General features: G+C 37.7%; 1 protein-coding gene across 3 annotated transcripts in view; it reads right to left on the bottom strand.

Annotated features, from left to right (window-relative positions):
- Positions 1-4,371: 4,371 nt before the first annotated feature.
- Positions 4,372-17,414, bottom strand: part of Uchl3 (ubiquitin C-terminal hydrolase L3) — a 31,523-nt gene continuing 18,480 nt past the window's right edge. For 2 of the 3 annotated variants that reach the window (XM_051195283.1, XM_051195282.1), the window contains 4 exons: positions 13,011-13,202; positions 8,465-8,540; positions 5,481-5,539; positions 4,372-4,591 (listed from right to left, as the gene is read on the bottom strand). In XM_051195283.1, coding sequence (XP_051051240.1) covers positions 4,508-4,591; positions 5,481-5,539; positions 8,465-8,540; positions 13,011-13,202 — 411 coding nt within the window. In that variant the 3' untranslated portion in view covers positions 4,372-4,507. The remainder of the gene's footprint in view (positions 4,592-5,480; positions 5,540-8,464; positions 8,541-13,010; positions 13,203-17,414) is intronic. The other variant, XM_051195284.1, reaches the window with a different exon arrangement.

Below are 17,414 nucleotides of genomic sequence, written 5' to 3' on the forward strand. Positions count from 1 at the left end.
CTTCATATTCAAGATACAAATATCTTTAAATTTTTATCATCACCTATTAGGTGAATGTGTAACACTAGGGACTTGATTTTGACAACTTTAAAGAATTTATAATTTTCTAGGTAATTTTAATTCATTTTATAATCATTTCCAGTATGCAGTGAGGGGTTCCCAACTATCCTGTCCATTAGACAAGGAACTATGGACAACAGCCTGCCCTCACTGTCTTGGTGGGCTCCTTTAGAATATGTAGTTGTGGACTGTCAAAATGTCACACTGACGACCTTTACCTAACATATAGCTATAAGTAACAGGTTACCAAAAGACACAGATTTAGAGTAACTCTTATTTCAAAGAGAAAACAAGTAAGGCTATATAATAAATGAAGTCAAAATAGGTATGACCCACTGGCACTGCCCCCAATGCCTTAACAGTATTCAATTCTTGATATCACAATATTTATGTATTTTAAGAAGGTCAAATTTTTGTACTGAAATACAGGAAGGAAATGGTGATCCATTTTCTCCTATTTGAACACAGCATATTCCATACTTGGGAAGAACAAGGAACACAGCCTTACCAGAGAATCTTAAAAGATAAAAACATCAAATTCCATGTGTATAAAAAGCCATCTAAAGTAGCTGTCTTGGTTAGGGTTTCTGTTGCTGTGAAGAGACACCATGACCACAGCAACTCTTATTAAACATTTAATGGGTGGCTTACAGTTTCAGAGGTTTAGTTCATTATCATCATGGTTGACATAGTGCTGGGGGAACTGGGAATTCTACATCTTGATCCAAAGGCAACAGGAAGTGAACTGAGACAGTGGGCCTGACTGGAGCATTTGAGTCCTCAAAAAAGACCCCCACAGTGAAACAGTTCCTCCAACAAGGCCATTCCTACTCCAACAAAACCACATCTCTTTAAAATGCCACTCCCTATGAGCTTATTGGGGCTAATTACATTCAAACTACCACACTAACTTTCAAAGCACCCTACAATGATTGACACTTTTCGAGTGCTTTCCCTTAGTATCAGATCTAGACCTAAATTACTGGCCTTTTCCAAGTGTGAACACATGAAGGTAAGGGCATACAACTGTAGACTGGTCCTGGCCTCCATTGCAACACCATCTGACACCAAACTCCTGGACACCCACATCCAAAAGTGATAGAGTAAGTTCTTATCTGTATACACTCTCCCGCACTCTTCAAGTGATCTCCAGATGACTAGGACTATCTAACATGATGCAAATACTACATACACGGTTGTCATGTTGTCTGAGGGCAATGACCAAGCTCTGTGTGAGAACATTAATGTTTCCAAATGCTTTCTATCTACAATTGGTTGGGTCTGAGGATACCTTTGAAACTTACGTATAGAGGATGGACTTCTTGTTCAGGACATATACATACATACATGAGCTTGTGAACACATGACTGTACATATATGCACATACATCTATGCAAGATTTATCTAGAATATATTTCTACAAGTAAGGTTTCTGTAGGTCCTGGAAATGTGTTTCTCTTTAATTTTTATGAACACTGATAGAGGAAGCTTGCAGATGTTTATTTTGGAAGCTATTGATCCATACCAACATGAAATATCTTTAAAATTTGTAGATGGACATTTATGTCCTGCTCTGGTTCTGCAGCTGTTTAGTCCCAAATAAACACACAGAGGCTTATATTAATTATAAATGGGTCTACTTCTCAGGCTTCTTATTGGCTAGCTCTTTTAATTATTAACTCATTTCTATTAATCTATGTATTTTCATGTGGTTTTGGTTTATTGAAGAATGCTCAGTCATCCTATCTTCCACAAACCCTGTGTCCCTCTTCCCAGAATTCTCCAAGTCTGGTAGCTCCGCCTATACTTCCTGCCTGGCTACATCCTGCCTGTCCATTGGCCAAAACAGCTTTATTCATCAACCAGTAAGAGAAACATATATTCACAGCATACAGAAGGACAACATCCATCAAAAATTTATTATCAGCAAATAAGTGAATTATATGTTACACACAGTCAATAAGACTTACCTAACAAGCACTGTATACAAATCTAAAATGAAATAAAAATAAATTTGCTTGAGTACTATTATAAGTAATAAAAGACATATTTTAAAGGTAGCATTAAAGATTGATTTGCCATGGAATATGTGGAATCATAGTCAGAAAACATGGGAAGTGTAACAGATTAACCCTGGTGTTCACTAGAGTGCCTCTGTGTGCATTTCAAATAATTATTTTCTTGTCATGTTAGGAGTTCAAAGCAAAAATTACTCCCAATAAAAGATGATTAGACAACTCTCAAAGACCTTTACGCATATACATTTAATCCCTATGTCAGTATCATGGTGACTCACATACAGAAAAGGGCCAAAAGTTGCTTGGCCTTAGTCTCTACAGATTTCTACAGAAAACCATTAATCTGCCCTACAGGTGCCAAGTCTTAAGTGACTAAGCACAGTACTGAAAGGAACAGAGCAGCAGGTGTGGCCACACTTAGAAAAAAAGGAAGCAAGGGAAAAATTTCAAGTTGGATCATAAGGGATTGTTGAGTATTATAGGAGGCCACTGTTTAGGCTGAGCTCCTCCTGCCCTAAGCCCCAAGAAGCCATACCAAAATGAAGTCACTTATGCCAAATGTCACATAATCAAACTTTTAAAAAAAAGCAAAAAGAGCCTCAGAAGAAAGAGGTGAGTTTTCCCTCAAAACTAAAGATTCCAGTTTAACATGAAATGTAGTAAGCATATATCCTCTATTTTTGCCCTTACACATTTTTTTTTTTAAGTAACATGTCAGCCAATTAGTTTTTTTCCTTGTGTTCTTCATAGTGAACTTTGAGGAAAAGTAGTTCTGGATACTACTTTAGAACTAAGTTACATATAATGGGAGAAATCCAGTGAGGCCAGACTGAACCGCATGACACATGTGTGAACACACTTGGCTCATTACAGGCATGGCAAAGGCATCATGCACATATGCAGCCACAGTATAGAATGTATTTGAGATTACTTCATCCCAATTGTCATCAGCTTATCTAGACCTTCCTTACAATGATGGGAAACTTACATGTCTTCCATAGGGGCCTTCCCAATTAAACTATTTTCCCCTAATCTAGAGATTCCCCAAATATTCATACAAATCGCTTGGGATCTAGTTTAAAATGCAGGTTGTGGGGCAGAGTCTGAAACTCACCATTTATAAGTTCCCAGGTACCATTACGTTACAAAGATCCAATCCATTCTGCAAGCCACTGCCATGCCATGCTTGCTTAAAGACACCTTTGTCATACAACTGCCCCAGAAATCCACATTAAGTCACTCCATCACAAGTCCAGAATTTCAGGACAAGGTTCCCTTTCTCCTATTATACTCAGCCCACCCAAATCTGCTTTGGTCTTCCCATTTATCTGAGATGAAATACACATACTGTGAAATATAGATGCTAAGTGTGGAATTCAATGAGCTTTGGTAAATATACACACCCAAGTAGGCCTCCCCTGAAAAGATCTAATACACTCTGTCACAGTAACCCTGGGCTTTCATCCAACTCTACACTCTTCCACCATTTCAGAGCCTAATACTTCCTCTCAAAACTTCCTGAAGCCACTCTTGCCTCAAAGCACGCCCCAAATAAACTCACACACCTCTCACTCAAGTACCGCTGTGGGCATCTTACAAGTCCTTCTGACTCTATTCCAAATCCCCTCTGTTCCAAATATTCATCTATAGTTATCAAAATGGTCTTTCAAAGTTATACATCAAGTCAGCTCATTCTCTCCCACCCATTGGTGACTTAAGATCACAATGGCAGTAAATCCAAAAGCCCTTTCCTTCTCTGTCCCTACTTCTTGCTACTTCCATCACTTCTTATACGTAGGCCTTGTGACCCTTCTGTCAGGTCCCATCACAGTTTTAAGATGCTGCGATGATTACTTCCTGCTCCTGCCCACCCACACTCTCGCCTTTGGTCAGCTTTTCACAGACGCCTCCCTTGTCAGGGAGTTAGTTCTAAGACCATTCAGTTACTGTCCAGCACAAACCCTGCGTGCCAACTCCATCGCTGCCCTGCCTGCCCTTTATGTGTTTGCTACCTATCACGAGAATATTATCTCCACGACTGTGGCATCAGTCCACAGTGTTCACAGCTGCTAAGTCCTGAGCCTAGAATAGTTACCATCTTATTACAAGTAAACTCTCAACATAACTAAGGAAGTATATAAAACGTAATGTGCATTCACCCTGGGGGCAGACAGTGTGCCTGCTGTCCTCATAGAGTAAGAAGGCTTTTGCCAGTACTGCAACTAGATAAATCTATTACAGGGGAAAGGAAACAAAGAACTGACCTTTAAGTTGCAGTAAAAACAACACAAAACACAGGTAATGTCAAAGTTTATTCACATAAAGTTTAAACAGTCAAGTTAATGAAAATATCAAAAATTTTGAGTTAGTTATGGCAGCAGATTTTTTTTCTTGCAAATAATACAGTATTTGGTGTTTCTGTCGAGAAGCTATGCTGCCGAGAGAGCAATTGCATTAAATCTTAACTCATCGGGGTCACGTTCCATGAACTTCTTGCAAACTTCTATGGCATCCTATGGGAGGAAAGTTTAAGTTTTCAGTTTATAAATGCTGTATTTTTCTAAGTCACACTAATATTATACTGAACACTTCTTTTTCCATTATCAAATGAAAACTAAAAATGTCAAGGAATAATCAGGAGGTAACTAATTTGCTTAGCCTTCCAGGACGAGGATCAAAACCAGAGTCTTGCAAGCCCTTTACTCAAGTCCTGTCCCCTTCCCATATTTAGGGTCCCACCAAGTGGTCCAGGCTGATCTTACACTCACTCCATAGTCAGATAGGTCAATTCCCATTCTTCTTTTCTAATTTATTCCCATGTAGCCGTGGTTATTAATGTCTGCTATGAAACCCAGGTGATTAATACTCTTCTTTGGGGTGATTTTCAAAACCTTTTCACCCATGAGGTGTGGTTATACAACCTCTAATCTCAATCCTCAGGAGGCAGAATTCAGCCTGGTCCACACAGCCAGCTTTCAGGCCAGCCAGTTCTGTCTACATAACAAGACCCTGTCTCAGAACTAAACAAAATTTAAGAAACAACCTTTAACCTGAAAATCACATAATTCCTTGACACTAAGACACACAACTTGTTTCATTAAAAGATCTCTATAATTAGGATCAAGCCACAGCTAATGGTATCTTGGATTCAATGGGATATGACCTTTGTCAAAGCAACTCATTTTTCTCTTTTTCAAACTTAAAAGCTTGTTCACACAGGGTGCTGGAAGCCTCTTGCTTGCATAGCTTTAAAACTAATTCAGAATTTTGCTTGGGGATTTTCTGAAAAGATCAAGACCCAAGAAGCCTCCACAAAGAGAAAACCATGGCCATCTTTCAAGAAGTTTCCAGAGGACAAGAAGGTCAGGAAAGGTTAAACCAGGATACTTTTTTCACTATTACCTCTAACAACGTCTCCTCACTAGTTTTCCCATGGTTAATTGGAAACGGTTTCCGTCCATCTGTGGAAATAGACAAATAGGTAAATTCTTCCTTGTTTTTACCAGACAATGTATCTTACCTTCCATTTCCTCTCTTACAGCCAATCAGGAAGAGTTTTAAGTTTAAGTAATATATCTTAAAACAAGGCTTTTCAAATATGTAACCTATGGCTTTAGCTTCCCACAAATATCACAATTAGTATATTCACATGTAAAGTAATCATGCATTTGGATTAACACCAACCCCAAGCAGGGGCGGCTTCTGCTTCTGGGTTTCTTCATTTCAAATTAAGTACTTTACACAGCTGTGATTTCTTTCCTTAATGCATCAGTGGGGCTTCTCTGGGTTACTGCTTAACAGTTCCCTGGTATTTACAGCACACATTTTAACTAAGATACATCTGTCTACCTTCAAATATCAATTTTCTGCTTTATGCACTTCAGTTGGGTTTGTCATTGACACTGAAGTGCTGGGGACTGACCCAAGTGCTCCAAATATGCTAGAAAACACTCTCACTGAGCTCTGTCCTTGATCCTCTTTTGATTTGAACTGGAAACTCACTACATTGACCAGACTGCCCTTGAGTTCACTCAGTAAGCCACATAAGATTTGACCTTATGATCCTCCTGCCCCAGCCTCCTCAGTAGCTAGGATCTCAGGCCTGCATCACCAGGCTTGGCTCTATTTTCATATATCTGTTAAGAATGGTAATCACTGGCCAGGCACAGTGACACACACCTTTAATCCTAACACTTGCGAGGTAGAGGAAAGCACATCTCTGTGAGTCTGAAGAGAGTCAGGGATATATATAGTTAGACTCTATCTAAAAAGAAGAGAGTGGATAACATGATGAGAGATTACATATTTACATAGTCTCAAAGGATTTCCTAAAATAACATCTAATATTGCTTATTTACTAATAAGCATAGAGTAATTATTAATTCACATTGTCGTATGAAAACCAGACACTCACTAATCAAGTGATAAAAGCTAGCATCATCAGAAATGACAGGGATGGGCAAATGGCCTGATCCAGTGACTAGAAAGACTAGAGCAGCACTGTTGTTACATTCTTGCCCAAAATGCACACATCATAGCAAAGAGCAGACAACCCAGATGGAAGGAAAACCTAAAAGTACCTGTCCTATCCTCTTAAAAATAAATGTCAACAACAGGAAAGACAATAAAAGGTTGAAAAACTTTTGAGATTCAGGGAGCCAAGATACAGAACATGGCCATAATCCTGGGTTGACATCTGAACCCCTAAGTGGCATTACTGAGATAAACGTATATCCAGCTCCCTACGTAATAATGCATCAATGCCGATTTCGTACGGCAGTCACACAGAAAAGTATCCACTTCTTTTAAGGAAATATAAAGAGGTATTAAAGAATACTACAGCATCACGTCTGTAATATATTATCAAATGTTTCAAAAATACTAACAGGATCTGGCAAACCTAGGAGAAAGGTAAATGGAAACCCAACATGCATTGTTCTAATTTCCACAAATATCCAAAATTATTCCAAACTACGACTTTTCTACGTTACTTTTAGATTCATCAGTTAACATTTTTTAAAGTAAGTTTATTCTGTCTACTTAGGATCTACCACAGAACTCCAATTTGCAGAAGGAGTGATTCATCTTTACATATATTAGGAACTTACTGAGGCCTCAAGGAAAAGAAATGATTACTGAAAACCAGAAATAACTTGTCCTTTTCATCAGTTAACCTCACAACTTAGTAAAGAGTAAATAAGTAACAATGCCAAGCAACTGTCATGTAGGAATCCCCTGCATCATCCTACAATCAGATGGTCACAAAAACAAGATTATACAGGATGAAGAGCTCAGTAGCAGACTGCTTGCCTAGCACATAGGAGGGCCTCAGTGCAATCCCAAGAACCAGCAGTGATTTTTAAATAGCTGTTTATTAAAAAATATATATTCTCTTAATCTCTACTTTTAATCACAAATTCGGTATGTATTGTTCAGCTTGCTCAACATTCTTTTTGAATTTATTAGGACTATTAATGTCATTCCCATTGGGTTAACAGTCTATTTCTGCTGAAGGAATCAGCAACTGTGCACATTTATTTGTTTTGCACCTACCCCAATTCTCTACAACACTTCCAAGACTCTGGCTTTCTTTACATTTCTAGATTTCTTTAAACTCACTTTAAAAATGCTAATCTCAAAAGGTCTCTAATATATACAGTTCTATATATTTTTAAGATGTTAATGTGTGTGTGTGTGTGTGTGTATGTGTGCATGTGTGTGTATGTGTGTGTGTGCACACATGGAGGGTAAAATAGTCCTTGGATCTGGAGTCATAGGTGTGAGCTGAACAGCATGTGTCTTAACCTCTGAACAGCCTCTCCGGCCTGAGTTTAACTTTAATGTATGTCTTTCCTTCCAACTGACCCACTGGCCTTTAGGCTCAGAGAACAATTTGAGCAACCAAACTGAGAGGTTTTGTTTTGATTATTATTTTGTTTTATATATGAGTCTTTTGTCTGCATGTATATCTGTGCACCACGTGCATGCCTGGTACCTGCGGAAACCAGAAGAGAGCGTCATATCAGATCCCTTGGAAATGGAGTTACAGATCCCTTTGAGCCACCATATGGGTGATGGGAATTGGACCTGGGAGCTCTAGGAGGCAGCCAGTGCTCTTAACTGTTGAACCTTCTCTCCAGCGCACCCTGTCCCACTGAGATTTTACTACAACTCTTTCCTTCTCACAGTTGTTTTCCAAGTATCTTAGATGTTACTCTCTATAAATTCTCTCACTTTCAATGCCAGCATCAGTTTTATAATCTCTGGTTATACACTGTATTTACTATTTCTCTATCAATTTCAGTAAACAAAGTGGGCACAGTCCCATTTACAACAAGTAGAGTCTGGTTATTCCTCTCCCCAGGATAAATTAAAATAGTTCTTACCTAATTCATAGAGATGCCCATCTACATGAACTAACGCAATAAAATGAAGATCTACTTTTTCATCTATACTTGGTGCCTGGAATAGGAGGGAAAAATAAATTATGTACATTAGTAGTTAAGCAATCAATCAAGTATAAATAAGTGTATATAAATAATATCAAGTGACAGAAGACAACATTTACTCAATATATTCAAGGTCAATTACTGATATGATGCACAGAGTGGCTATATATATATATATGTTTGTGACACCATGTTCATCATCAACAAGGAAAACACATTGTTTAGTCTCACCTAATCTGCAAACAGAACATTTTGTTTAACCTGGAAATCTCAGTGTTGAGCATAAGACACTGTACGTGTGTACAGCATATGCACAATGTACACTGTTCAATTAAATGAATGAGTGAACTAATTTAAAACTTCAAAATATGAACATTAAGACAGTTTCCTTAATTCGTGAAGTTAGGAGCTCTTTTGAAGTTAAATTTTAGGACACCAGAGAGTGAGCTATCTGTAGCCTGAACTTAAAATATCTCATGTTTTTAACAATGCAGTGTAAAGAAGCACTCTAGATTCAAACAGCTTATTAAATGAGTAGATGTAAGGAAATAGTCGTAATGATTATAACTGGAGAAAAGAAAAAAATTAACATAAAATAAACTGTAACCTACAATTCTTTCTTCTTTTCTTTAACTCTTAATGAACAAGCAACATTCACATTTCTTGCACATTTGACACACAAACTGGCATTTTATGATACATATTAAATGTGTTAGCTATTTACCAAATCTAAATAAATTGAAATGAAGTGCAATCACAGTTAAATGCAATGGAACTTCAATTGTATAAAGCAAAAATTTACAAGTAGCTTAAATCAAATTATTTTAATATTACCAAACATACTTTAGTAACACTGTATCTTATAACTCAAAAGGTTATTTTCACCTTCAAATATATATATGTATATATTTTTTCAATAGTTTAATGTAAATGTCTTTGATATAGAAATTACAGTTAAAGAATAACCATTAGTTTTTTACTCATTACTACTTTATTTTGTAAGGCATACAGAATGCCTCTAAATGTTTACTGGCATAATGACTTATTTAATCTTATTCTTCTGAAATGTTTTCCCTTCAGTTATGCGTGGAAGTCTTCATAAACAGATATGAAAACAAACTCTCATTCTTTCAGTCTACAACTAAAGAATTCCATAGTTGGTATGAATCAGAGTTATATAGTTTTATTATCACTCCATTACTGTACTCCTCCTTACTACAGTCAATCTAATGACAGGGAACTGCTATTATGTTCTGAGATAATCTATCCCACTAATTTGACAGTTCTGTAGAGTCATGTCTCATTGAGGCTAAAATATTTCTCATGTTTTCCATTATGTTGGAACAAAGCCTAATCCTTCTTGAATCTAATAGTTCTTCAAATATTTAAACTCAATGATAATGAATTTCTTCTCTATCCAAAAAAATATTTGTGATTACTCAATTTTGTATCATTTTATCAGTGACTAGAAGAGAATCTGGTCTTTTCAAGGCTGAGCCAAGGCAAATCATTTTAAGTTCATTAAAAAACAGAAATACTACAAGGAATCCCTTCACAGAGAATCTTATTGTAATGACAATATGACAATATTTAAAGAATATCAAGTATCTGAAGCCTCTGAGTTATTGTTTCCATACATAAACTACTTGAACAATTTCCATTAAGAGCTAAGCATCATATAGCTTCCATTTTGCATATTTGCCAGTAAGGTGCAAGGTCACTAGACCTTAAAAACCTTCAACTGGAGTTGGGACTTGAATGTGTACCCAATCCCTAGGACCTTTGGGTTTCTTATCTGTTTTGAGATTTAAATGAGTATTAAGCTTATAGCTGAAGTTGACTCAGCGGGAATTTAAGTTGTTCATTTTTATTTTTTTAACTTTATTTTTCTTTCACCTGTCTGGTGTTTTTCCTGCATGCATGTCTGTGTACCATATGCATGAAGTGACTGCAAAGGTCAGAAGGGAGTGTCTGATCCCCTGGCTGGAGTTCTAGAAGGTTGTGAGCCACCTTGTGGGTATTGGGAATTGAGCACCAGTCCTTTGAAAGAGCAACCTGTATTCTTAACCAGTGAGCCATTTCTCCAGCCCCACCTCCCTGAAGTTTAAATGAGACTGTGAAAATATTTGTGAATACTATATAAACCTTATGTATTGTTATAATATTAATACATCATCACAAATGTAGACAAGCGTCAAATTTTATGTATCAAAATTATGCACCAATGACCCTTTAAGTAAAAGTGAACATTAAAATACAAATCTCAAGCCAGGTGTGTTGGCACAGGCCTATAACTGCAGCACCTGACAGGCTAAGGCTGCCGATCAAGACTTTGAGGATAGCCTGAGATGCACAGTGAGATCCTGTCTTAAAACAAAAAGTAGTATGAACGGACTTCCGACTTGTCATAAAAGGTCAGTGTTTCAACTTTCCTCAAAGCCTCATTACTACTTTGGCCAATTTCATTAGTCTGAGAGACTAACATCTGCAATCATCCAACTGCCCAACAAGTGTTCCAGGAAACCCAAGAGAAAGTGAGCAGCAAGTTCCAGCATGTCTTCCTGTCCAAAAATATTTAGCAAACAACTGTAGCACATATGAAAAACAGAAGCTATAGACTGTTAAGTTTTGTCTATGTTTCTCTATCTTTTAAATCCTCAACTTGCTTCTCATTAATCCCAAAGAACTAAACAAATTATCAATGGATTTACTAATAACTAAACATAAATTTTAAATTAGAAAAAGGTTTAAGGTATAACTATAGGGCACTTAATCTATACCAGGTACTGATGGAATGCTATATTTGTATTGGCCAATTAATCCCACAAATCCACTCAGGTAGGTTTATATGTTTGTATACACCATACACTTAAGAACACAGAGAAGAAAGGTCTTAAGTAGCATATTTGGATGGCTAACAAGTGATGGCCCCTCGACCACAACTCATGCAATGCAGCTCCAGTCCATGATCTTAAGTGATAAGACAATGGGATTAAGATGTAGCAACATACAACAATACACACACACACAAAAGCTGGAAATGCCAAATAAGATGCTCATTTATGTTTATAATTTTTAAATATAGAAGAAATTATTCATACTATTGCCCCTAGGTCAGAATGTATTAGATTGTACTCTTCTTCTAATTCACCTTCATCTCTCACTGTGTCAAACAGTACAGCAGAGAAGCACAAATATCAAATGGATGAATAAATAAAAATGACAAATGAATGCTGTAATCTGGTGAAGGGAGGGAAGGAGGGAGGGAGGGGGAAGGACAGGAAGAGGGAGGGAGGGGGAGAGGGGGAGAGAGGGAGAAAGAGAGAGAGACTAATAAGCAGACTGTGGATATCAGCACAGATAGAAACTATGTGATGACCATACTGATATTCAGTAGCAGCAACTGCTTAAAGAAAACTGTTGCCTTGATAGTTTGAAAGCAGCTTTAAAAGGATAAATGAGGGGCGAGAAGTGTGTGTGTGGTGGGGAATTGACATTTAACTGGTTTTGAGTGTTAAAATGTATGCATCTTTTCACTTCCTCTCGCTTCAAATGCTGTAATGATTTATAGAAACGACAAGTTTCTATGGATATGTGGCACACACCAACGCATTCAGATACTGCACTTCTAGATGGGCTCTGTCAACCACAGCCACTGCCTTCAGTACCTTAGAACACAAAGACAAGAGTGCGGTCGCTTTATTCTGCAGTTCGTTTTAATGTATGAGAACGTCTGGAATTCTGTCAGCGTGGATATTTAAGGCCTTATGTATATGCATATATAATAGCTGGCTGATACTTTTAGCTTACAAGAGAAATAATAACTGTAAGATGCCTATATCAATACACAAGGAGCAAATCTCCACCTCCTACTTGGAAAAGACCTTTAGAAACTGAATTGGCAGGAAAGATTGGATCAAGATTAAACCAAGTACCTGAGCCACATCAAAGAGTAAAATAGCTTAGATGCAACATGCTACACCATGAAGGATGTAGATTGAGGACAGAGTAAGCGAAGTGACCCAGAGCATGGCAAGAGACTATTCATGCTCAGAAACATGACAAATAATATAAAAGAACGGATGACAAAGAACTGAGAGGGCACATAGCATTTGTTGACCTAAGTTATCTACGTGAAGCCAGAGAGCCGAAGGGTAAGGAAACACACACTCACTTTAACAATTCATAGGAACTTAGTGTTATCACAAATGCCAATCAGTATTCATCACCAGGCAATGTACCCTTACATTCACAGGCTATGGAGTGGAAAGATGGAGGCTCACCAAGGCACAGGCAAAAGTCAAGCCAGACTGCAGAGCATGGAGGGATGCTTGCAATCTTACTGGGATAGAAAAAGCTAATGGTTAAGTGACCCAAGAGAAAAGCACTTTAAAGACTGGAGACACTTAAGGAAAAACAAACACACAAACAAAAAGACTGCCCTTGTCACTGGGAGAAGAGATGGAAGATTGACTACACTTACAACAGAATGGAGACCCAAAGATGGTAGGCGTAAGAAGGGTCGCCAGCGACGAAGACGGAGAGATGGACTGGTAGCCTTTGCAGGGCCTACATGGTTACGTTTGACCCAGGGCAGGGATGCATGGTGACACAATGATGAGGCCTTCGTTCTGCAGTGGCTAGAATGAGGCTGTGATGAGGATGGCGAGGAGGACTACATAATTAAAAGAGAGAATACTTTACTTAGACCACGTTACTGGGTGATCATTTATTCTTAAAAGCAACGTATGGTCATACTTGTATTCATATGGCCGAGTACTTTTAATAATTGTATTCTAGTAGAAGATCACATATGAATGTTGCTTAAAATGGGTAAAGTGGGAATTTATAACCAAGCACAAGGTTGTATTACATAACTTCGTAAGTGCATATCTGAAAATTTACATAGCCTCATTTTCATTGCACAGACTCATGAAACTAAAGATTTAAAAGCCACTAAAATAGTATCACTATATATAATATCTGGCTTTAAAAATGTAACACACAAAATCCACGTAACAGAGACAAGTCACATAAAGGACAAAAGTGGAAAGAAACCCAAATCATAGTAGGCATTGGTAAAAACAGAGTATCAACTCTAATGAGGGAAATAAACCCTTAAAATTATAAACAAGAGTCAAACTAACCCCTCTGAAGATTATGACCTGACTCAACTAACAATCCTTGTCATTAGCTGACAAGTTACAAGGAAGGCATTACAGCCTCTTGCCCATCTTTTGAGTAAACAGGAACATTATATAAGATGTGTGCTCCAGGTACTCTCTGAATGCCACATTTCTATCAGTTCATTAATCTCCCAGTAACAACTGCATTCACATTGTACAAATCAGAGCAAGCAGAGCACAAACGGATGGAGTGACAGAACCTAGGCCATGCTGGCAGCATGCTGAGAGGACTTCAGCTAAACCCAAGACATGAGGTTCTAGAGCTCAGTGGTCTGGTTACCAGCACAGAGCCTATGTGGCTAAGAGAAGGGTCTGGGAACAGCTTTTATTACACTAGGTTATAGTGAGCCAGGTGTAATTATCGTAAGGGTACATACTAGGGATAACTCCCCAAATATACAGGATGTAAAACTTGTGGTAATCCAGGCATCTTATAATTGTCACCTTCAACAGACAGCAATAGCATGTTAGATTTATTTCTAGCCTAACAAATAAAGAAGAAATAAAAAGAACAGAGTTGTCAGTTCTTGGGTGGTAATACATTTCAGTTATGACATTGGGAAAGTGACTTTAGCTTGAAATGATCTCTAAAACTCTTCAGACCCTTAAAAATCTGTTCTTCCTTGTTGTTACTTTTACTCTATGTAAGTTACACACTAGACTAAAACAAAACTGTCATTTCCCCCATGGACATTTAAAAAAAGTTTAGCATATTAACCAGCATTCATAGTATTAATCATCCACCAGAAATATATACAGGAATCCCATACTTGACTACATATGGGAATATAAGTGAATAGGATAGTGTTTGCTGTCACAGACTGGTGCATTCAATCTGAATTCACTCCAATGAGAGGCAAAGGGAAGGAGAGAAAAGGCAAATTAATGAAACGGGAAAACGGAGTAAAGAGTAAGATGAAGGTGAGACTAAAGAGTAGTGGAGAAAAACTATCTTCTAAGAATCAGGGGGAAGAACCCCAGTATCATACCACAGCTACACACTGAAATAATGATGCGAGGTTGGTAGTGCGAGGGCAGACACACACACACACACACACACACACACACACACACACACACACAGAGAGAGAGAGAGAGAGAGAGAGAGGAACAAGTAGAACATGTTCAAGAATGGGTCTGGGACTTGATTTTCCTCTTTCAATCTAGTAAGGCTGTTATTTTTCCCATGGGATTTCTAGGTTAGGTACCATTTTACCATTCGTGGCACAAGGAGGACAATAAAGAGGACCCGGAAGGGTGCGGCGTATGCAGTAGGCTGCGTGGCAGGAGAGGGACATGATGTTGGAGGAGGCCCCTGCTTCACAACAGGTAGAAGGCAAACAAGCACTCTGTCCGAGAGGCCACCACTCTCACTGCTTTAAGATTCTTACTACATGCACACCTTTAGGAATCAATGGCCTCATCCTTCTGTTTTTAAAAACATTCTACTAATTTCAGACTTACGAAGTTACAAAAACACAAATGGTAAGGGAATATCCAGAGTATGTCCTTGATGTTCCGTATGCTCTACCATTTGTACTTACACTGCCTTTCCTCATAATCTTTCTCCTGAGACTATCTGAGGGTAAATAGGACCCATTTGTGGGTGTGGAATCCAATATTTTCACCCATAAGCACAAATGCCTCATCATCTCCATGAAGAAGGGCTACAGAAGCACTAGGATAGAGAAATCTGTGGAGAGTCAAATACCTTATATAAAATCTTGTATTAGTACTTCCATATAACCTGCATGTATCTTCCTACATACTCAACGTCAGCTCAATTACCTCTTATAACATACAATACAATATCAACCCATGGAAAGTTATTGTACTGCATCATTTAAAGAATAACGAAGTCATGTCTGTAGATCTTAGTACAGGCTACTTTGGGGGAGGGGGTGAGACAGGATTTTCCAGACGTAAGTCTTTGTCTTTACGACGTAACATTTGCTTAAAAAAAAAAAAAAAAATGTTCTTATTATTTTAAATTGTGTATGTGAGTGTACATGGCACACGTGCAGTTTCCTACAGATGCCAGAAGAGGGTGTGGGATACCAGAGCAAGATGTGGGTACCGAGAGCCAAATTAGAATTCCTTAAAAGAACAGTAAGTGTTCTTAATTATGGGGTCATCATCTCTCCAGCCTTCTTTTCCTATATGTTAACTGTCAATTTTCTGTGCATTTTATTTAAAATGACCCTCTTGGAGACACCATATAGTTGAGCCACATTTTTCAACTAAGTTGATAATCTTTCTTCTGACTTACAGGTCTACATTTAAATGGCATACACATTTTAACTGTATGTCATTTTCCCCCTATGGTTGTATTATAATATCTACATTGTTAGTCTTGCTTTTTCCATTTATTCTTTGTTCCACTATAACTTTAAAAAATTTGTCCAGCTGTTTCTGAATCTTCTTAGAATCCCCCATGACAGTGCCCCTTACCAGCAGAAAGTAGTTTGGAAAAAACGACGCCCAAATTCCCAAATATTGTCTATAAATGTTTTCATTTAAATGGATTTGGTTATATAAAATAAATAAAAAAATAAACAAAAAAATTATTTTTGTGACTCTACTTCTTTTATAGGTATGTTTATACTTTAAAAAAATCTATTTTAGCAATTATCTTATGATTTACAGTTTCTTTATTCATGCTGTTCTTTTTATTGTTGTTTTTGTTTGGTTTTCAAGACAGGGTTTCTCTGTGTAGCCCTGGCTGTCCTGGAACTTGCTTTGTAGACCAGCATGGCCTTGAATTCACACGAACTCCACCTGCCTCTGCCTCCCTAATGCTGGAATTAAAGATGTGTACCACTACCCAGCTGCTGTGTTCTTCAAATAATAACACACAACTTGATGCACAGTATTAGAACCTTACAATATTATCCAAGTATTTTCTCCATTCTTTGTACAGTGAAGAAAATATTTTTATATATGGCATAAATTTTCAATATTTGGTTACTGTGTTTATTTAGACAATTCAGGCTTCATTTTTTGTTTTTGGAGCTAATGTCTCACTATGAAGTCCTAGATGACATCATATGTGAGATCCTCCTGTCTCAGCTCCTAACCGCTGGGATACCAGTGATTACCACTGTGCCCAGCTACACAATTACCTTTCAGTGCAATTAAAAGTAAAAAAAAAAAAAAAAAATGTAGCTGGAAAGACAGCTCAGGTGTTAATACTTACTTGTTCTTGTTCATTCTCAGCACCCATGTCAGACAGCTCAGTCACCTCAATTCTAGTTCCAGTGGGACCTGATGCCTTGGTTTCTTTTCTGCTAGTACCTGCAATCATGCATGCACGCACACGCATGTTTGTGTGCAACACACACACACACACACACACACACACACACACACACACACACGGTTAACAATAATTCTTTAAAAAACACATTTTTAATTACCTTTACTTGTCCCATCTTCAATTGCTGCATAGGTCCAAATTTCTTCCTGTTATCAACAATGTTTCTGCACGAAGAAATTCTTACATAGTTCTTATAGTGGAAATAAACCGGGAATAAGTTCTCTTCATTTTTGTTGTTATAAAGTTTTGTTTCTCCATTTAAAAAGCTTTCTTTAACCAAATTCTTTCAGTACTTTAAAAATAGTACCTTACTGTGTTCTAACTTGCGTACTTTCTGATGACAAATCTGCCATAATTCTTTGCTTATCGGCATCTAATATTCCTG

This window comes from Phodopus roborovskii, unplaced genomic scaffold (genome assembly GCF_943737965.1).
Source record: "Phodopus roborovskii unplaced genomic scaffold, PHOROB, whole genome shotgun sequence".
NCBI classification, from domain to species: Eukaryota; Metazoa; Chordata; class Mammalia; order Rodentia; family Cricetidae; genus Phodopus; species Phodopus roborovskii.